The following is a 23,219-nucleotide window of genomic DNA, read 5'->3' as shown; positions in this document are numbered from 1 at the left end:
ACACATATATATATACACACACACACACACACACACACACACACACACATATATATGATTCAAAACATTGTCTGATTTTTCCAAGTAGTATGAGTCTGGATAGAATGTCAAGTGCCTCAGAGGCTCTTGGTGCCAACAGTTTAGCATTTTACATATAAGCACAGGGTGCTGCTCTGTGGCCTCATATACAAATAAAAAAGACAAAGTCCCACTTATCCTAGTTTAAAAGTCTCTTAAGGAGACACAGATGGATGTGGTAATATAGTGACTTACAAATCACATCTTCCTCCATGAATTCAAACTCACTTCATTATCTAAATCTTATTTTTTCCTTCTGCAAAGTGAAAATAGCACTCTCTTCACTCACTGTCTTTCTCTTAGGGCATCTAGAGTGAAAGATGGGACTATGCTTTAAATTCCTTTTCAATTAAGAGAGACACTAAGCATCTTTAGATTGAAGCGTATATTTCTGTTTTCAAGGGTCATGTACCACATCGGGACAGTCAAAGTGCTTCATTCAAGAAAGTGAAAGTGAATGGAAGCAAGCTAAAATACAATGCCCAACAGTCTTTTCTGTTAACCCTTTATCTACAGCAACAATTTAATCTTTAAAATACCAATGAGCATTACGATGAATTCAGACACACCACTTGCATTCCAGAGCTTTAGCCAATAACTGGGGAGATGGCTCTTAAAAAAAAGAAGTAGGTAGAAGATCCCAAACGTGGGTTTTGCATCTGGTTTAAATGAGGAAAAGTGCTTTTTTTTTTTTTTTTTTTTTTTTTTTTTTTGCAAAAGTACAAGTTCATACAGACATCTAGTATGCGTCTACAAGGGTACATAAAATGGCTCAAGATTATCAAACACTGATGTCTACCCTGAGAAGAGGATATGGGAACTCTGAGAAGAGAATAGGCAAACTCTGAAAGCTTTTTGGCTTAAGGTTACATAGAAAAGCAAAAAAAACAGCTGAAATAAAACTTCAGAGACACCAATTAATTGGGATTGAGGTTTCTTAAAAAACTGATGTCTACCAGGACTCCAAAAAATATTAGCCAGCTGTGAATTTGATTATACTTTGATGCAAAGAATGTACCATATACAGGAAAAGAAAAGAAATAATCAATTGAAATATATGTGTTTATTCTAATAGCCCATCAGGCATCTCAATTAAGAAGCTTTACATAGCAGTTTGTGCCCTACCGTGGTCAGGCTTTCTTGTCAATGCAAAAATGAGCTCATTATCTGGGGTATCCATGTCTTGCAGGCTCAAAGAAGAATTGCTTATCACCACTCCTGAGCTCAGCTGTACTCGGAGGGGCTGCAAGGTCATCCTGGGAGGCTCATCATTCTTCCTCTGATTAAAGCATAAACTATTAGATCTCACACAGATATTTAAGAAGAAAGAAAATGCACATTATTCAGAGACAGTATCATTGCTACAGAAACGCTCACTGCCAAAATAGCATTTAATGTGTCACCATCTTTACTTCCCAAGCAAAATACTTAGTTTGAAAAAGAGAGCAAGTCCAGGCAACAAAATGTCCCCTTCAACAGAAGCTGATGGACATTTCTTAAAAGTTTTCTCAGATATCTTCCATAAGTACAATGACCATATTTTCTAGACCAAAAATATGGATATGTGCTTTGACAAGTACAAGTATTAATATATTTTGAAGATAAAAGACCATACTAATTGAACTCAGAACTGTCTTAGAAAATGCTAAGCATATCACAGTACCTGTAGAAGGACACTATATTTGAAAGTGTGGGTCTCTAAAGCTGTCTCCCTGCCCTGGTGCCAGCCCCTTTCCACCACTGACCCTTAAGAGTGCCGAGGGTCCTTTACATTTTATTTTCCCAAGGCAGAGGGTATTTCATTCTGAGATTTATCTTCCCCTTCCCCCGTGTCTCTCTCGGTAGAGCAAGCCTGTGTAGTTGCTCAAATGAGAATAAATACAACGTCAAGGAACACATTTCTTTGATGTTATAATTAAATAAATAAATGCAGTAAAATAAGAAAAGGCAAATACGCATATAGAACCAAAGACAATTTCAGAGAAAAATAGACACATATAAGTTTTTATTTAAATACGTGACTGGCAAAGCATCTCTGACCTTCACAAACTATTTTTCCTACTGAACAAATAAATTTAATCCTGAAACGGAAATTTAGATTTCTAACTCAAGCCTTCTCCAAATGCCAACCTTAATTCTACAAGTTTCCTGAAGGCTATATTTTAAAAATGACCTTCAATGTTGAAGGTCAAATCCAATCTTCTTTGCTTTTGGGTCCCTATAAAGAAAGCTCTCTAATGGTATGAAATATTGTGGTCAAGGGCTCAACCTTTCCAACTTCCAAAGACTTTACCTCAATGGTGATATTGATGCTGTGAATTTCTGAACGACTGGTTCCATCACTCACATAAAAACTAAAAATATCATGGGTTGGCTCAATGCTTTCATGAACACTCTGAAAGTAGTAAATGTAGTTTTCCAGGACGTCTTGAACAGGAAATGATGCCTCTAGGTCACTGGTAGTTTCAGGGCCAAACCGATCACCTGCATCAACACCAAGAGAGCATTTTTACCTTAATCTATCAATTCCTGCTTACCAGGCTGAACTAGAAAACAAGGGATCATTTTCAGAAAAAAAAAAAAAAAAAAAAAAAAAAAAAAAAAAGAAAGAAAAAAGAAAATGTATTTGAGGATAAAGCTGCGAGAGTGGGATAAGCACAAGACTAGGAACTGGAAGGCCTGGGTCAGATCTGTTTCCTCACTGACTATTTCTCATCTATAAATGGATATACTTGCCCTGCCATTTCCAAAAGGAATCAAATGAGATAAGATGCAAAAAAACTTACAATAATTTATATAACATAGAACCACTGGTTGTTCTATTAGGAGTCTCTGATCATAACATCTGTTACTAGGGTAAGTGACAATACAGAAGCAGAGATTCTACCTTAAGCTCCAGCCAGTTTCAAAACCATTCTATCTGGCATATCCTGCACGAGGAACCCTCTTTCACTACATAAGAAAATGTCAAATGCACATCTTTTAATCTAAAAACATCTGCAGTGTTAACTGTATATCTTTTAATCGAAGAAACATCTGCAGCATGTTTTCATTGGCCCTCCCAATTTCTTAAGGGAACCTCTGCATGGGTCAGAGCCCAGCCCCTGGGATAGAGCACCAGGGCTATTGTGATGCTACAGGTACCATTCAGATACTATGATGCTCAGGTGGGATTCAGGCACTGAGGCACTTGGCTACCACCATTCAGGTACTGAGATGCCCAGTTACCATTCAGAGCTCCACAGAAAATGCTGGCTCAGATTACCCTTCTTATCCCAACCCCAAACACTGCAAAAGGCCCAGGGGAAGAGTAAGCAATATCGAAATGATAGATGTCTTGTCTTTTACTTGATTTTGATTTAAGTCTAATTGATTGATTTGAAATCGTCACCACAATGTTATTCTAGAGAGAGGAGAAAAAGAAAACCCTTGTGTCTTCAAACATTCCCTGGATATACATCAACACAGAAAAGTACAGCTAGCAGATCTGAAGGCAACAGGCTTTCCCCTTCCCTTCTCTATGATCCTTTGCAAAAATCAGATCATAAATTAAAAGGCTATTAACTTCCTAAATTGTAGACAGTGTCATATTTATTAGAAATCATTTGAAAGAAGAGCTCAACACAATTTTTTTTCTTTAATGATGAATTTTCTTAAATTTTACCCCTCAGATTTTATTCCTCTAGGCACCAGAAGCTGAGAGAGGTCTAAGTGGCCAGTGACTCAATAATCATTAGGATATACAGTTCAGGGTTTCCAGAAGGAATGGCTAAAATTCCTTCCAATTTTTACTTTTTTCTTCAATGTATCACTTTAAATAGGAGAAATGCAGCTTCCTTATTTGAGTCAAAAATAGCCTTAGTAGTAGCTGGGTAAGGTGGCTCATGCCTGTAATCCCAACACTTTGGGAGGCCAAGGCAGGAGGATTGCTTGAGCCCAGGACTTGAAGACCAGACTAGGCAACATAGTGAGACCCTGTCTCTACAGAAATTACCCCCCCAAAAATTTGCCGGACACGATGGTGCATGCCTGTAGTCCCAAATGCTTGGGAGGCTGAGGTAGGAGAATCACTTGAGCCTGGGAGGTCGAGGCTACAGTGAGTAGTGATTATGTCATTGCACTCTGACCTGGATGACAGGGCAAGACCGTGTCTCAAAAAAATAAAAAGCCTAAGTAAAGTAAATGATGCCTAAAAGTATACACAAATGTAATAGTGCCTCATTTCAAATCACTGGAGAACACGCTATTAAACAAGTGAATCTGTCACTGAAGCTTTAAGCTCCAATCCTTTCCATTTAAAAAACGTTACCTTCTATTTTTGACATAAATCATTCTTATTAATGTGCTACCTGCTTTCTTAAACAGAATATATGATGTGCAAATTAAATAGGTGTTGATGCGCACAGGCGATCATTGTGAACATCCATTACTGCATAGCACTGGAACATAGCGATACCCAGAGGGAATCAAGGAGGGTCCTGTCTTGTTTGTGCCAGTCTTGAATGAATTCAGGCTCCATGCCATTAGATTTCATACCTAACAAAACAATTCCTCTTTCTTCTCTTGGTGAAAACTAAAAGCTGGTTCTTTTAACAGTTTTTAAAAAGATGCTTTTCTGATCACCTAGGTTCTGAATTTAGGTAGCTAGTTTCTTTTCTTTTTTGAGGCAGGGTTTCCCTCTGCCGCCCAGGCTGGAGTGCAGTGGCATAATCACAGCTCACCACAGCCTCAAATTCCTGGGCTCAACTGATCCTCCTGCCTCAGCCTCCCAAGTAGCTGAGACTACAGGCATGTGCCACCACGTCCAGCTAATTTTTAAATTTTTATTCTTTTCAGTGGAGACAAGGTCTTGCTATGTTGCCCAGACTGGTCTCAAATGCATGGACTCAAGCAATTCTCCCACCTCGGCCTCCCAAAGTGCTGAAATGACAGACTTGAGCCACTGTGCCCAGCTGCTAGTTTCCTATACATAACTCACACGCAGCTCTAAACAGAGGCAGAGGAGCCTCTCCCATGGGGCAAGGGATGGGGTCTTCAGCTAATACACCTTGTGATAATTATTTTGCCCTCCTAAATGCTTTTTTGTTCCTTTCACGTTTATACCAATATTATTGGAGAGCAGCAGTTCTCTAAGTGTGGTCCTTGGGCAAGCAGCAATGGCCTCACCTGTGAGCTAGTGAGAAATGCAAATTCACAGGCCCACACCAACCTCCTAAAACAGGAACTCTGGGGTTGCTGCTCCAGGAAACTGTTTCACAACAGTTTCAACCCTCCAGGTGATTCTATTGCACCTTAAAGTTTGAGTACCACTTTTTAGAGAGACTGAAGCTTGCCAGAAATTTGACTTCTAAGCCAGGGGATAGTCCTCTCTATGGAATATCTCTGCACCTCCATGTATTCCAGGTTGACATAAAATCATGTTAGGAAGGCTTAATAAAAACCACACGGAGAGAAGGGGTGGTTGGGGTAGATATCCTTTCATTTCTCACCTTCGCCTATGAGCTTCCTTCTGCAAGAAAGGCCACTTTCCCTCTGCCCAGGGTGATTCCTACTAGCCCTTCAGGTCCCAACTCAAATGCCACTTCCTCAGACTTTTCTGCTTTCCCAGCAAAAGTCATTGCTTTGTCCTACTTACTGTCTCAGGGCTTTGCTCCTTTCCCTGTCCCGGCATTTTTCATTTATTGTAATTTGTCAGTCTTCCTATCTGTCTCCCACTCAAGGCACATGAGTCTGTGTCTTATCCTTACATCCACTTTATCTAGCACAAACATTTGTTGAAATAAACCTAATTCTGCAATAAACAGATCTGAGGCACACGTTGAAAGGCAAGGTGGGAAAAAGACTCAAAACTTCTACAGGAAAACATGAGACTACTGCTAAGTGAATTTCTGGTTACCAGGCTCCAATCCCAGGCCCCATGCTGGCCCCAGACACCTGCAGTCAATGGCCTCGCCATGGGAGCTGCTAGCTGCATGCCAATTAGAGCCCAGCGCTGGCGCTCAGGCAGCTCCGTGCAGGAAAAGCAGCACAGCAACCTGCCATGAGCTGTCTCAACTGCCAGTCACAGCAGGTCTCAGGGGGCCACGGACAGTACATACCTTCTTGCCTGTCCTTCTCTGTGATAACCACCAGAGTGTTCAGGGCAGATGGTGGAGGGGAGGGCTGTGGAAGAGGGTGTCACAGACAGACAAGCTTGCATTTCAATTCATGTCATATATGTAGAAGGAGCTGAGACAGAAGCTATGGTTCAACTAAACTGCAGCTGCCTCACAATAAAAGGACAGGAATTTTTACTTCCTGGACACTCAGTTCTGAGTGTAATCCACAAGCCGTTCTGCCCCATTGCTGGCATTCCAAATCCCCTTTCCCTGCTCTATTTTTTTCCATAAGATTTATTCACCTTCTAACATCGTACACAATCTTCTCATTCATTAGGTTTTTTATTTGTCTCTCCCAACCCCCAACCAGGATTGAAGGCACTGTGAAGGGAGGGGGTTTTGTCTGTTGTTATATCCCTAGTGCTTAAATAAGTGCCCAGCACACAGAAAATGCTCGTCAAATTTTTGGTGAATGAATGAAACCTTCCTTCCTTCCATTTTTTCAAAATGGTTCCCCTCCTCTGTAGTTCTCCGTCTCCATGTTTAGCTGGAAGCAAGGTCCTGCTCCCTCTCCCCTCCCTTCTCTCAAGGTCCTGAACAGTTCTACAGGAAGTGGTACCTGTTCCTGTGTTCTCAATGCAGCCATATTTGGGCAGAGCACTTAGTTTAATGATGGCATCTCCCTGGAGGTTGTCATCATCATCAGTAGCAAAAAAATGGTGAAATGAGAGTGGGGCTCTCCCTCCCTCATCAACCTAGGAAAGAAAAGAATGTAGAGAGTCCTTGGTAATTTCACATAACCACAATAAAAAAGAGCTGGATTGCAAAGTGCTGCCCGGGTGACCTTCCAGCACCAATGCCACTTCTTTGAGGAGGCAGACCCTCTACAGACGAGATAAGGAATGTGTATGTTGCTGAAGCCAGGCAATCTTTTAGTGCCTCTCAAAGCTATAGTCAGACGTGATGACTTCTGTATCTCCCTTCAAAGTTGCACTTCATTCAATGATGGATCTGGTTATAAAGCAGCTCTAGCCCGTTCTAATCACCCACCTCAGTTCAGCTGCCTGCCAGGATGGCTGCCTTCCTTCCACATCAACATTCAAAAGCCCACAGCTAGAGAATGATAGATCCAGTTCTCCTGCAGATACTGTGAGGGTGACTGTGTCCTATAGGCATTCTCATCCAGAATAAAAGTCCCGTTTATTTTTTATATTATATATTTACAGGTGTGTAGCAAGAAAGGTTCACCAAATCTGAAAGCTAGTGCTTATCTTAATGTCAAGGAGGAAAATAAATCACTATAAGTAAAAGCAGTTGCTCAAACTGATTTTTTTCCTTTGGAGTTCTATTTTGTATGCTAACCCCGCAACCTGAGCCTGGTGTTTTTCTCTAGCCTGCTGGAGATGGTCAAGCCATTTCACCCTGAACAACTCTTGGCTAACTGTAGGAAGATCTATAAATTACAAAGGGGAAGGTCACTCTGACTCTGGGAATGGGGACAGTCCAAATGGCTTTTCCAAGGTTTTATGTAAAAATGGAAAAATGGGAGGAATATCAGAAATAACTTAGTTTTATGAAATAAAATAACTTAGAAATAACTTAGTTTTATGAATTTTCAGTTGCTCAACAAAACCAGAAAAATGCCTGAGTTTTTGGCATTATGGTATGTACATACAGCAGGGAGGAAAGTGAATTAACTTTTGTGAAATCCCTACTACGAACTGGGTACTGTACTAGGGGGTTTCCATACAATTTTATTAATCATTAGAGAAACTCTTTATGTAGTAGAAAATGATAATATTTTAAAGACAAGAGCCAGGTATGGGACTACAGGTCCACAGTCTCACTTTCTAGGGAGGCCGAGGTGGGAGGATTGCTTGAGCCCAAGAGTTCAAGTTCAGCCTGGGCAACATAGTGAAACCTCCTCTCTTAAAAATAAATAAAAAATAATAAAAAAAAGAATTAAAAAAAGACAAGGAAACAAACCATAAAATAAAAACATAAAAGACAAGGAAACTGAGGCAAAGAAAGATTAAGTGTATGGTCCGAGGTCACTCAGCTGATGAATAACAGAACTGGTACTTGAACTCATGTCTGGGTATTCAATGATGAGAATGCATTGTATTGCCCTGCCCATAAAGGAACTGTCAGTATTATTTACAGTGCTAAGTACTAACTTGATTTAAGGAGTGATTCGGGGACATTGTCCAAGTTTTAGTTGCTGCCAACATTTGATTGCAAACTCTTCAAAGATATATTCTTTTTTAATTTTTATTCCCAATACTAACAACATCTAGCATGGTGACTAGTACATAAATATTTGTTGACTAAATAATGTAGATATAATGATTTGATCTTCTGCATATTTATTTTCATACTTAGAAAAACACTCACAATTGAAAACCATGCATATCTTGATACTGCTGCCTGGATATTTTGGGGGAAATACCTGGCAGCCAGTTTAGGCAGAAATCCTCCATTTACATGACTACAGATTCCAGCTCTCCATAGTACTCTCTGTTTATTGATCTGAGAATTGTTTACCGTGATAAGGTCAGCAAAAGCAATGACTGGAGGTGGATTTTCAGCAGGAGTGATCATGATGGTAAACATCTGATTATCCAGATGGTTGTGGTCCATGTCAGAGACAGAGAAGTAGAAGCTATCAGTAACCAGATGACCATCCGTTTCAAACACAGCTGAGTATCTATAAAAAGCCAAAAAGAATAAAACGAATAAGCCACGATGACAAGTCAGGTAAGATGGCTGCATCGTTGTTTAAAAATGGGGCCAAACTAATATACTCTTTCAACAGAGCTACAACTAGTTGCTGAAATATTTTCATATAAGTTTTTAAGAATCTGTCAAATAATATGAAGTGATTATGTACCTGATTTTCTTGTTATTGATGTCTTCCATTGTGAAATTGGAAAATTCTGAGAGTTCTTCCACCTCAGGTCCTGAGGTTCTTAAGAGTGTACCATATGTGGGCAGGTAATTTAACCGAATCCAGATCTCTGGGTCGGGGGAAGAATCATCCTAATCAGGCAAAGATGAGGCAGGACATGAATGCACATTTGCAGGAATAAACACTTCCAGTAGCTAAAGATCTATTGGTACTTCTCTCTCTGCTAATTGGAAAAGTCTCTTTCCCTTTGTCATAAACAACATTATTTCAAACTACAGTAAAAATCCCAGTGTTTATTCTTCCCCAAATTTCTCTTTGATAACATCTTTTTCTAAGAGTAGCTCAAGGTAAGAGAAGGGAAACGCACTTTAGGTTCGTGGCATAAAACAAAGAGATGCCTTATTGTTATCAATACCATAAAAGCTGTCAAAGATTTTATTTTTAAGCTTTTAGTAAAAAATAAAACTTAATTATCTATAAGTCATCAACCTGTAAACACAGATGTAGGATTTTTCTAGAGTTTCTAAGAATGGTTTGCTTCTAAGAAACAGGCAAATTTTCTTTATAACATATAATACAATGATAAAATTCCATGAAACAGAAAAAAAGTTACTTAGCTTAGCCAATGGCTCTCTTTAAGCAATATTCAATATGATAAAATTTTAAATTAACAAAAGAATGTATGAAGTCATGGATTTCATTTTATCAGCACCGAATCTATGAATGTTCACTTCCAAGATGCCTAATCTTAACAAAGACCATTTCTCTTTCCTTCTACATTGTTTGTTGAGAAATAAAAATGACTTTCTCTGTTACAACACGGACAATAACAATGTCTTAATGAACAATTTCCTCTTTCTTCAAGAATATTTTTGGAAACATCTGGGAGGCAGGCAACATCTTCTTATAAAGTTTCCCTGAGTCATTCAGTTTTTAGGGCTGTTGATTGTGAAAATGGGGGCACTCTATCCTTTACCACATCAACAATGAAAATTAATGTTGCATGGTCACTTGTACTTTCAAAAGCAAATTTTCATGCTATGTTGTACAGTTAGTTGAGGTATAGGATCACGAATGTCAGCACAGACACCAAGAGGGCGGGGGGCCAACAGGTTTTAGTCTGTTCTCATTTCTATCACCAGAGACCTTTTAAAGTTAGTAGTTGAGAGTCTCAATTCAAGATCACTGAATTTTCCATATTTCCTCATATCACTTGACACTAGCAAGAAAGGAACCTAAATTCATCAAAGCTGCAAGACTTCAGAAAGTTTTCCCTATATTTATGTTCTTTTAAACATTCCCCACATGGGTTATCAAACACAATATGTAGACTCCAAAAGACTGCTTCCTAATATTACTACGCATTCCCTCCGAGAGAGACTTTAAAAAGAGTTTTAAGGTGTTGTCTTCTGAATTGCTGATAAACTACAAGGACAGAGCTCCTGGCTCCTACTTAAAATGGATAACTTCTAAATTTCACATTGACAAATTTGCCCAAAACACTACTTTATTTCATGGCAGGCATATCTTACTCTGTATTTCAAATCTCATATAACTGCTAGGTTTGAAAAAGTGGGAAATCAGCTAGACTTTTTTCCTGAAAGTACTGTCATGATTTAAAGAAAATCACTATTTTAAGATATCCCAGATATTGGAGGTACAAAAAATGTATAAGAATACAGACCTTGTTCTCATGTAAATTTCTGTTCAAAGACCTTCTTATCCCTTTTGTATTAATTTATTTTTTCATTTTCTTTTTATTATTTTTACATCATGAACCCATCATTCAACACGAGGACTAGAGCTCTGAGAATAACTAACATTTTATGTATGTGGCCCTTCTTCCTGTCTCTGGGCCTCCCATCACCCTAAATCTTGTTTCTTATTTTCTTGAATTTTTAAAAATAGCTCGATGTATTACCACAGAATACATATTTTTAGTTTTTGTAACTTAGAAATATGAAGTTGACTTTACTCTTTTGCAATTTATTTTTTAAACTCAATATTAGACTGCTAAGATCCATTTATATTGTTGGACATCACTATAATTCATCCATTTTGAGGTTCGCTAATATTCTGTCAAGTCGGTAGACCACAAGCTATCCATTATCTTGTGGTGGGCATTTGGTTTGTTTCAATATTTTCACTGTTACAAATAGTAGTGCTATGAACATTCTTGCACAAGTCCTTTGCTGTGTATGTGAAAGTTTCTCTTGGGTAGTAATCTAGGAATCGAATGGTTAGGGTATATGAATAATTATCTTCACATGGTAATGACAAATTCCTTCCCAAAGTGGTTGATCCAGTTTACACTCCCATCAGCAAAGTAAAGAACATCCTGTGAATCCATTGTCTTCCCCACACTTGGTATAAAATGGTATATGGTTTTAATATGCTTTCCCTGACCACTAATGAAGGTGAATATCTCTTCACATGTTTATTGACCACCCGGGTTCCTCTTCTGTGGAATTCCTGTTCGTGTCTCTTGCTTATTTTTCTACTTGATTATCTTTTTCTTCTTGATCTGCAGGAGTGTTATATTTCCTTTGTTATTTTTAGCTATATATTTTGCAAATATTGTTTTCTCATTTGTAACTGGCCTGTTTGCTGCCTTTATGGTGTGTTTTGATGAACACAAATTTAATTTTTAATATAGTAAAATGTACCAATCTTTTATAGTTAGACCTTTTTGTTTCTAGTTTAAGATGTTCTGCCCTTCCTTAATATCCCAAAAAAATTCACTTATATTCTACAAAGATTTGTAAAATTTTACTTATGGTTTTTCAGTACTTCATCTGTCTGGAGTTAATATCTGCATACGGTGTGAAGCAGTGTACAAATTCCTTTTTTTGTCACATATAATCATTTTGTGCAGATCCATGTTTTAAAGAGTTTCTCCTATTTCCACTGCTCTGGCTTGCTATTGCTGTTTTTTTGTTTTGTTTTGTTTTGTTTTGTTTTGTTTTTCTTGAGAGAGTCTCACTCTGTTGCCAAGGCTGGAGTGCAGTGGTGTGATCTTGGCTCACTGCAACCTCCACCTTTTGGGTCCAAGCTATTCTCATGCCTCAGCCCCGAGTACTGGGATTATAGTCACACACCACAATGCCGGGTTAATTTTTGTATTTTTAGTAGAGACAGGGTTTCACCATGTTCCCAGGCTTATCTCAAACTCCTGACCTCAAAAGATCTACATGCTTCGTCCTTCCAAAGTGCTGAGATTACAGGCATGAGCCACCGCGCCCAGCTAGCATCTCTGTTTTATATTACAGTTCCATGTGTGAGTCTGCTTTTGGATTGTCTAATATATTCCTCTGCTACACTATTTTAAATGCTGTATATTTAATACATGTTGGTTATCTGGTAAGGTAAATCCCTTTGCCTTCCTACTATTCTTTTTCAGAATATTCATCATTTGTTTTTGTTTGATTGTTTGTTTGTTTTTGAGACAGGGGCTTGCTCTGTCATCCACCCTGGAGCAAGTGCAGAGTGTAGTGGTCCAACCAAGGCTCACTGCAGCCTCAACCTCCTGGGCTCAAGCAATCCTCCCACTTCAGCCCCCAAGTAGCTGGGACTACAGGCATGAGCTAACACGCTTGGATAATTTTCATATTTTTGTAGAGACAGGGCCTTGCCATGTTGTCCAGGCTGGTGTTCTTTCTTACATATTTTAGAATCAGCTTACTAAGATCCATAAAAAGTCCATTAGGCTTTTGATTGGAACTGAATTGAATTGAAAGATTGTTTGGCGAGGGAACTGATGCCTTTTCAATATTAAATGTTCCTACGCATGAATATGGCATGTCTTTTCATTTATTTAATACATTTTAAACGTCTGTCAATTAAGTGTTATAATTTTCCTGTAAAAATACTGCCAGTTTTTGCTAGATTTAGACCAAGGGACATGCTTTTTTCTTAATGTTATTATGGTAAGATCTTTTTAGTTACATTTACTGGCTGTTTTCTTTTCTTGCTTATATATAGAAATGCTATTGCTGTCTGTTGATCTTATATCTGGCCCCTTGATAAATTCTCCTTTTTTTCTAATACTTTTTGTCAAGAGATTCTTTTCTACATAGTCAGTCATAGCATCAATTTTCTCTAGAAGTTACATAACTTTTGCTACATTTACTCTTAGGTATGTAATATGTAATGTTAATATACACAGAATAATATTTTGAATAATTTTATTTTTGGCTGGTTCATAGAAATGCTATTACTGTTTTAAGATTAATTTTATCCTCCCCATATTACATATGAGAAAACTGAGGCCTGGAGAGTTTAAATAACTTGCTAAGGGTCACGATGCTAGTAAGTGGTGAGCTTGGATTAAGATCCATCCATTCTAACTCCAGAACCCATACTGTTCTTTTCCTGTTTACTCGCAGTGCATAGCAAACTGTATATATAAAACCACTGCTAAGAAGCAAATTACACAAAATCCAACTTTCGCCTTTTTGTCTCCTCCAACGTCGTATCACTCTCTTCCAGTTAATAACACTTAAACTAAGAACAGACTCATCTGTTCCTAAATCTTTATACTCTGTCCCATTTGTGACTAGGATTTCAGATGGTTTTTCCAATCTTTCTAGATGTTCATGGAAAACTTTCTAACTATGCATATCTGGAAAAGTTTTTCCATGACTCTTAGTACAAAATTCTTCTACAACGCTCAGAGAAAGTTAGTGTATAACCTACCTAAGTCTTCAAAATGTATGCTATGCTTTCAGCAGGCTAGAATAGTTCTTTTGGAGTTTTTCTGCTCTGGTGGGTAAATTCACATTCAATCAATTTCTGAAAATACGTGTTCAGTTGCCAATGGGCTTGCAATTTGATATGCAGCTTATAATATGCAGTTAATGGGCAGGAACTGCTCCTGGAGCGCTATTTTGGACTGTGAAACATTTTTCAAGCCTTGGTGATCTACTGATTAAATCTGAATTCATACATTTTTATGAATTCACGAGTTTCAAAAGATTCAAAAGACCATAACTTACAGTAAAAATCACCTGTCAATTAAAAACAAAAAACAAAATCAAAGCTTTTCTGAAACTAGAGTAGACCCGTGAGAAGAATTAGGGTGGAATGCATTTTCCTATAACTGAAGAAAGGACCATTTGAGGGGAAAATCTGTGTAAAAACAATTGTTCCCAGGCCAATGCTTGATCTTACATGCTGCTATTCAGGACTACATTTTATAGTGGGATTCTTCAGCCCAGAAAAGGGTTAGTTAAAAGTATATGGCATTAAAAAAATAAAAGTCTAGGTCATTAGTTGGAACTTTAAGATTAGTAAAGGAAAAATTCAATATGATTAGCATTCAGATAATCATTCTTCCTTTCAAGGCATTGTAAAAACTAGTCATTATTATGTTTACATAGAAAGCACATATCTGCTTACAACATACATAACTGCAAAATAAAATTAATCATCCTCATTATCCTTAGCTCCTGAGATAGAATCAAAGGAAGAAGATGAGTTTAATTACTCAGGATCCCTTATAAAGTCAGGGCCAGACCAGGAAACAAACTCGAGTCCTTGATCCTCTCCTTGGCCCCCCAAATCACACTGCTTCTTGTGGGGCACGAGAAGGAGGGTGAGTCAGTGAACTGGCTGGGAAATCTGACAGAGAGGCACTGCCGCAGGGATTTTTCAGCATTCCATCTAGACTAGACCTGAGACAGAAACTGATGACAAGTGGGCTTTCTCTCAGGGGCCGTGAAACATCATTACCTATTAGTCATTGATCACATAAGCTCTAAAATGTTCTTTTCCTAAACTTCCCATTGGAAATATAATAGATGGAGCTTAAACAACGGGGGCTTGGGCTTTTACAACACTGGCCCCCTTTCCTGTTGACAATCACCCATCCCTACACATACTCATTGTGTTTTCTCATTCACTTGTCTGCTCATGAAACACTAGGAGAAGCAGGATAAAGAGTGTAACTACTCCTAAGAGTAGAAGGTAGGGAAGTTGAGAAAAAGGTTCTTTACGTGACCATATACCTGCTGCCCCAAATATTCAGCCATGGCGTTGCTGTCCAGTCTGCCCCATCAGAAGGTGTGGTGGAGAACAAGTAGAGCAAATGGAAGAACTTACCACGTAAGCAAGGTGTGACCTAGTGATTATGGCTGTGCTTTTACTGGCAACAGTAATGCTTAGAGAGGAGCCAGCAGCCAGTCGAGGTCCTTGTTCTTCTGACAGGGACACCTCTACTCTCACTTCCAGCATTGTCACCGTGAGGCCATCTGTGACTGAGATCTCCATGCTGTCTTCTCGGGCAGAGGAACCATCATGTATATACTGTAGAGCATTTTTCTCAATATCCTCATAGGTGAAAGTGTCACCTTCCAAGAATGAAACAAATTGCAAACCAGTTGCTTCTGGGAATAATGCTTTTCATTATATAGCACCTTTGTTTTCAGGATTTTAAGGTTCATATAGGATCATAAACTTAGGGAGGTACAAGCTAATCCAATCACTCACCTACTATAGGATTCCCTTTATACCACCCTTGAAAAAGGGTAGTTTCTCCTTTAACACTTTTCAAGGTGGGAGGATCATTGTTTTACAAGGTAGCTAATTCTACTGAAGATAGTTCTAGGTTTATTTTTAAGTTCTTAAGTATATTGAGCTAAAATCTGCCTCTATAATATCCAGTCATTATTCCTATTTCTAGAAAAATAAAGAACAAGCCTCTATTATTTATGACAGCTCTTTTGGAATCTTATCTTGATACCGAAAATTTTTTGAAAAAGTTAAGAAAATAAATTATACTTGATGAACCTTTAAGAAGTCTTTGCTTTATTTGGAGTTTTTAAAATTAAAAATGAAAAAATATACTTGAAGTTAGAAACCTAAACTGTGCATTCTAGAGTACTAATTCATAATAAATTTGATAGGCATTATGTAAAAAAAAGTTCAAGTTCACACACCTTTATGGAAAATGTGAATAAATAAAATTTAAAATATTTTTTATACAGCAGGATTCATTTTAGTGTATAAATACTAAAGCTTCTCAAACTTCATGGAACCCTTTTTATGAGAAATGCCTCTTAGTGCCATGAGCCCTAATGATTTCACAGAACACAGTCGTGAAATTGCTCTTCTTGGATATTATATTCAACTCTATCTTTTGATAGATTATTAGTTCTAATAATTAGTGCTATGTAATGAGATTGAATAATTTACTCATTCTCTCTATTCATCTTCTAAGCCTTCTGTCTCAACACTATGTTAATGTATTTTACTGGTGCTGGTGGCATTATGTCCATAAAAAGGTAATAAAACTAACTTTTTACCAAGAGCTTTAGATCTTATATGTTAACTGCACAAATACAGATTAAATGTAATGTTAAAGAAATTAGAGAATGACTGTCATGTTCCTAAAATAGTTCCCTGGGAATGTTTCAAATCTATTCTAATGACATTTCTTTAGTTCAGTAAATTTTTGAGTCTACCTTTGTGACTCCCAAATGCTTACTGGTTGTTCTTTAAAATTCCATTTACCATCAATGGCAAAGATTAGCCCACCAGTGATATTCGGGAGAATGGATTACTGCATCTCTAAAAGGAATCATACAAAGGTTTTGAGAAAGTAGAGATTGTTGGAAGAAGAGATAGCATCCAGAGGTGGGTATTTTGAAAAGGACAATAATCACTTCAATGCATAAGAGCTGACTATTAAAAAATTAGATACACTTGTGTCCTTTGTGGTTTTCTGTACCTTCTAAATAATGAACATATATTATTTTTTATAATTAGAGGAAGCACAATAAGAATTATTTTGAAAAGCTGATCACATTACCACACTGTTACATCTCATAGACAATACTTCAAAAATGTGTTCCTTTTTTTAACAGATGAAGATAGACGTAGTTAACACTATCAGAGTCACAGCACTAAAAATATTATGAAGATTTACATACCAAATTAAGACAGATTCATCTCCATGAACAGTGCTAGGAAAGTGGCAGCTGATCCCTCATATGGTGTCACTTTGAATGCATTAACTCCAACTTTCAGAAATCACCCATTTCACCTATAGTTTAAGGAACTGGCTTCACAGTGTTCAGGGTGGGGCCAGGGGCAGGTGTGGGGCAGGGGTGGAAGTGGGAACAGGAAGAAGTCTCAAATATCAAAGCCAATGAAACTCACACAAAAATGAAAAAGCTCCTCATTGTCTGTATCACAAAGACACTTTGCTCTTGTCTGAGACACATACAACTGATTGTAGAGCAAAAAATCCTTCAAGCAGGTCAGTGACAGAGTGTGTAGCTACCTGTGGCCATCGGCCTTCGGAACTCAGCTGTGTGCTTAAGGAGCACACCATGCTGTGGAGGTCTCCGAAGCTCAAAGAAGAGTTCTTCAGGTGCTGTCTCAGCATCTCTTACTACCACCTGAAGTCCTACAGCAAGGAGAAGGAAGCGTGGTGAGAGAGAAAGCATACATTAAAGATGATAGACTCTGTATATATTAAAGCCACAGGCCAGGCTAGGAGTCACACTGTGAATAATCTGATTGTTATCAGAAAGTACTGCTTCATTCCAATCAGGTACAAAAGAGTGAAAACAGATAATGCAGTCAATTCCTGCACTGCAAGTAGGTTCTTCCAAAAGTTCACATAAGGTAGTTCTGAATTTAGAACACCTTTTTTTCTTCCATACAAATGACAGCATGCACAGAGGAAGCCCACAGCTAGGTTAGCCCTGACCAGCTGGGTTAGATTTTCTTCCAGAAAATCCTCCTATAAACGGTTTGGCATTTCATTGTTTCATCCCTTCTTATTTTTCTAAAGCTACAAAGTGAGCAATGATCACAAAGGTGAGGTGTAGGGTTAAAGTGACAGTCGTCTTTGTACACGTGACTTATTTGTAAGTTTGGTAATAATTAATTTTAGGCCAAAACCCATAGGTAGAAACTGGATAAGGATCTGTAGAACACACCTAACAAAAATCACAATACCTACTGTTTATTAGTAAAATATTTTTGATAAAAGAATACATTTCTAAAGAGTAAATTCACTAATTAGTACATATAACTATGTACAAAATAACTGGGTCAACTCTAGTTCTTCACAACTTCTGAAGCTTCTTGTGACCTGTCATTTCTCCCGCTACTCTTCACTTTCTAAATAGAAACAAGAGCCACCATTGAAATCCCGCTCCCCTCTATGTTCTTCTCGCCGCTCTATCACTTTATATTTTAGTGATGGCAACAAAGCAAACTCCCAGAAAATCAGTTCTGTGTTGCGTTCCACTGATCACTGGCCTCTGAAGGCTTCATTTCCTTCTCTCTGTGTGGCTTCTGTTTGCATAGAAATGGGCAGGAAGAAGGATACAGGTAAGAATGCAGGCAACTTCTGGAAGAGGAGTTTGCTTTTTTGGTAACCATCAAGAGGTTTCCCATCAAGAGGTTTGGAGAGGGGCAGCAACATGATCCCATTTCTAAAGCCATGTTTCTATCAGGCTCCGAGTTCTTACCTACAGAAGTGCTGCCTCCTGGGCTGACCGCCAGCCTTGGGGCTGTGACCTGGAACACTGGCAGTTGCTGATCACTGGGAAGTAAGTGAATGGTGAGGACCATCTCCGGACTTGTGTGGTCTCCATCCGAAACTAAAAAGGATAAATGCACACACACACAGACACACACACACACAGAGACACACACACACACATGAATCAACTTGTAGTCTGGTCATCTTCAGGCAGTCTCCACAAATATGTAGCTAGAAACTTTTTTACACTACTTTAACCTTTGAAGAGATGCTTACAAATGAAGAAAGTAAGCAAGCAAGATACTGTAAGCTATTCCTTTTTCTAAGGATAAGAAAAAAGATAAAGAACCATAATAACAAAATCATTCTAAGAAGTTACTTACACAAAAAAAGGTGATCTTGATAAATGTTAGTGGAAAGGAAGGTAATACAAAATCTGCACCTGTAGACGCTACTGGTAAAGGCTTTTGATTATGGAAATATTACTTGATTCAATTCATTCCCTTAATATTCCAAATAAATATTTTCTTTCATGAACTCTTTTAGAAGTGGCATGTCTATGTCTCATTAGAAAAGAATATTTTTTAAAAGGACAGACAACACCCATACCAATGTCTCTAAGGGCATTAGTTTGGAAGTAAGCAGATCCATTTTTACTTGGTCGTGATGCACAATGCCATAAATAGTGAACAAAACAGTGACCTTAAGATTTTATTTCCCTGGATTTTTGACATCCAAATGAACACTCATCCCTGAGGGAAACATGAGAGCAGAATTGCCTCACCCTTGATGCTTATTTCTGCTTTTCCATAACTTAACACCCTATCTTTTCCCTAAAAGCCAGTTTTGGAGGGATATTTGCATCATCAACTCATCAATGTGTTTATCTGTAGTGGTCTTTAAGAAAACTGCACTGTCAATTATTTTAAATGTGTGATTAGCTTGTCTATGGGTTGGTTATGAGAAACTGGTTTCCTTCCTCACTTTCTTCTGGACTTAGTAACAAGCCAGCAAGAATCTTGCTTAAACAAAGTCAAGCATTGCTCAGAGACTTGTAGTAATGATTCTATTCAAGTTTTAGATTTGTCTTTTCCTTGAGACAGATCTGAAAGATATGGTTAAATTTTATAAGGTACACTCCACATCTTGGAGATGTTCAGAAACAGCCCTATTGAAGGTGAGACGACATTATCTATGTGAGAATGAAGGTTTTATGGTTCTGGTTATTCAGACAAGTGTCAAAATTATTGTCATTGCTTCTTTAAGTTCAATCTCCTCTCTAAGTCTTCAAAAATAGGCACAGATGGTCCTTAATTATTGGGGATTTGGTGACAAGCACACAAACTTTTTCATAAATTTTAGTGGATTCAGGATTCTCTGAGGTCCTTGTAATTTAAGAAATAATTGCAAAATGCAATCTTATTTTACTTTACATTTTACATTAGTTTTATTTTTGAATGGGAGTCTTAGTCCACTTTCTGTTGCTTATAACAGAAAACCTAAAACTGGGTAATTTATGACAAGAGGAATTTCTTTCACATATGAAGGCTGGGAAGTCCAAGGTTGAGGGGGTACATTTGGTGAGAGCCTTCTGGCTGTTGGGGACTCAGTGAAGAGTTACGCGGCAGTGTAGGCAGTCATGCGGTGAGGAGGCTGAGCTTGGGATTTTAAGTCTCTCATTCTCTTTTTAGAAAGCCACCAGCTCTGCCCGCCCCCCGTGATTAACCATTAATCCACTAATCCATTAATGATTAAACCATTCACAAGGGCAGAGCCCTTAGGTTTCAATCACCTTATAAAAGCTGCACCTCTCAATACTGCCATATTGAGGATTCAGTGTCAACATGAGTTTTGGAAGGGACATTCAAATCATACCAGGGAGGAAGTCCAGGAAGCTTTCAACATCCTTAATTTACATGAGGAGAGAAAAGGTACAAAATTAAAGAGCTTTGGTCACATCATACAGCTGTTTAGTGTGACCAAGGCATACTCTTGCCTCTGTCAGTAAGTGGAAAAAAGCTATTTTCTGGTGCGTATTACATAGCTAGCTATCACTTGGGCACAGGGTTTTGCAAGCAATCATATAAACTTCCAGTCAAAATGTCAGCAATTGCATATTCATGCCTCTCTTTAAGGAATGTCTCTAATTTCTTTGAGAAACAGGTAAATGCCTTTTTGGGCTAAATGCCCCTGTGAGTGCCACTTGTCCTAAGTGTGTTCCTTGCTCAGAACCGCTCTCCAGAGCTTCTGCACTTGTCTTCAAGTCTGTCAGGTCTCAGGAACATCAGCTTTCCTTCTCATGTCAGCTGATTCACCAAAATGGTGGTTCCCCTTCATTCTACAAATTAATGTCAGCTCTTGGGCTTTTTCCTGCCTTTTTCATTAACTGTCCAATTAAAAATTCTCTCTCACAAAACTCTCCTAAAGGACATGGCTTTCTACTAGATACCAAGAGTTTTTCTTCTTTAAAATCAACAAAAAAGGAACTTCTGGCAGAAGCAAGATAATTTAAGGTCAGCCCAAGGTCTAGTCCCATGGGACTGTATAATAGGTTCAAGGATCATTTAACTTGAAGTCCTAGACAAGTTAATTGTTAACCCTTCACCTACTCAAGCTTTCAGGTAAGAGTTGAGGACTGGAAACCAAAATGGCATACTACCATGACACTCACTTTTCATAATCAACACACATACATGTCAGACCAAACTAGCTATTCCATGCTCATGTCCTAAGTCAGAAACTTGTATTAAAATCCTGATTCTACTGTCTACCTGCTATGGAAATCTGAGCAGATCATCTACTTTTTTTTTTGAGACAGGGTCTCACTGTGTCACCCAGCTGGAGTGCAATGGCACAATGAGGGCTCACTACAGCCTCAACCTCTCCAGTTCAAGCGATCCTCCCACCTCAGCCTTCTGAGTAGTTGAGACTACAAGGAGTATTACTATGTGCCCGGGCTAGTCTTGAACTCCTGGGCTCAAGCAATCCTCCCTCCTCACACCTCCCACAGTGCTGGGAGTATAGGTGTGAGCCACTGCGCCCGGCCAGGTTATCTACTCTTAATAACTTTCGGTATCCTCAGGTTTAAAATGCTCAAAATAATATCTGTCCTTAAAATATCAGTATAAGAATTAAATAAGACAATTTTTATTGTAAATTGCTTTATAAAATATAAAAATCTGCTATATATCGTTACTGATTGTATGAATTATGTAGAGGCCTATGACTAGAAATGAGCTGATACTGGGTTCATATCAACAGTAACACAACACTGAAATTTACTATTGATTCAAGTGTGATTTTTAATCCTCACAGAAGAAAGGAAGAGCTAGGAGTTACAGAGAGGAGACTCTACTGCTAACATTTTTCCCTCCATGAAATGTAACAGGGCGCATGGATGGTTGATTCTAATGGAATAGTCAATCCCATCTAAACAGCAACTTAACGATGCTATTTATGGTCAATCATCCTCACTCTAGACCTAAACAAGAAAGAAACTTATCCTATGTGGCCAAGCATAGGTACCAGGTCTGACTCTGCTTTTGCTGTTTGGCATCCTTCTTCTATTGCACTATGAGCTAAAATTAAGAATGCAGAGGTCTTCCACACCCAAGTTTCTCGACTCGCCTCTGGGTAGTAAGCCTTTTCCCTCCAGTAACAAGGCATTCCATGAATGGCTCTATTCAAGATTTTTATACAACTACTGTGCATTAGCTAAGTGTAATAATGATTATGTAGCAACAATCATTCTTGGAGCTTTACATTTATTATTATTATTATCCCCATTTATGAATGAGGCATTCAGGCACAGAGATGTAATAAACTTTCCCAAGACAAGTTGAACCCCAGGTTATCTGGATGCAGGGTTTAGGATCTTAATTACTATTAACTCTTTAATGGATATTAGGACACATTGAAATTGGGCTTAAACATTAATTTCTTTTTCATTTTTTTTCTTGAGATAGGGTTTCATTATTGTCCAAGTTGCGGTGCAGTAGTGCAGTCATAGCTCACTCCAGCCTTGACTTCCTGGGCTCAAGGTATCCTCCTGTAGCTAGGACTCCAGGCATGTGCCCCCATCATCCAGATTAGTTTTTTTTTTTTTTTTTAATAGGCAAGGTCTCGCATTGTTGTCCAGGCTGGTCTTGAACTCCTGGGCTCCGTGATGCTCCCTCCTCAGCCTTCCAAAGTGCTGGACTATGGGCATGAGTCACCATGCCTGGCTCTTAAACATTAACTTTTAGCATCCTTGGTAGATTTTTTTTCCTGTGATTATAAAGTTAAGCTATTACTATTTAACTAACCATTTGTTTATTTTAGAAGAAATTTGTTTTAGAAGAAAAATTATACAATTTTTAAGTAGTTCTTAGAAAATAGCTAAAAATAATGATGATGGGAACAAAAAGAAAGAACCATTAAGGAAAGAAAAAATTTCATTTCTAATAAAATTGAGATGAATCTCTACCTGTGAAGTGGAATTTCACTGATTCTGGGAGACCTGAAAGAGTAAGAGAGACAATCAGTATATTAAACACTTGGGGGTCAGAGAGAGCTAGGGAAGGTACAAAATAAAGGGCAGAGGTTAGGAAAGTAAAGAATGTCTTACTCTAAATTATTCTTATTTAAGGAAAGACCACCA

The 23,219-nt window shown here is 38.2% G+C and overlaps 1 protein-coding gene across 1 annotated transcript in view; it reads right to left on the bottom strand.

Moving 5' to 3' along the window:
- Window positions 1-1,390: 1,390 nt before the first annotated feature.
- Window positions 1,391-23,219, bottom strand: part of LOC126955312 (extracellular matrix organizing protein FRAS1) — a 344,588-nt gene continuing 322,759 nt past the window's right edge. The window contains exons 35-42 of the mRNA XM_050791751.1: window positions 23,046-23,078; window positions 18,567-18,698; window positions 17,366-17,491; window positions 15,184-15,431; window positions 9,067-9,215; window positions 8,721-8,883; window positions 6,796-6,931; window positions 1,391-2,562 (exon numbers count right to left, since the gene is read on the bottom strand). Coding sequence (XP_050647708.1) covers window positions 2,297-2,562; window positions 6,796-6,931; window positions 8,721-8,883; window positions 9,067-9,215; window positions 15,184-15,431; window positions 17,366-17,491; window positions 18,567-18,698; window positions 23,046-23,078 — 1,253 coding nt within the window. The 3' untranslated portion in view covers window positions 1,391-2,296. The remainder of the gene's footprint in view (window positions 2,563-6,795; window positions 6,932-8,720; window positions 8,884-9,066; window positions 9,216-15,183; window positions 15,432-17,365; window positions 17,492-18,566; window positions 18,699-23,045; window positions 23,079-23,219) is intronic.

The sequence above is a fragment of the Macaca thibetana genome, chromosome 5 (genome assembly GCF_024542745.1).
Source record: "Macaca thibetana thibetana isolate TM-01 chromosome 5, ASM2454274v1, whole genome shotgun sequence".
NCBI classification, from domain to species: Eukaryota; Metazoa; Chordata; class Mammalia; order Primates; family Cercopithecidae; genus Macaca; species Macaca thibetana.
This window is presented reverse-complemented; position numbering and strand designations above follow the sequence as displayed.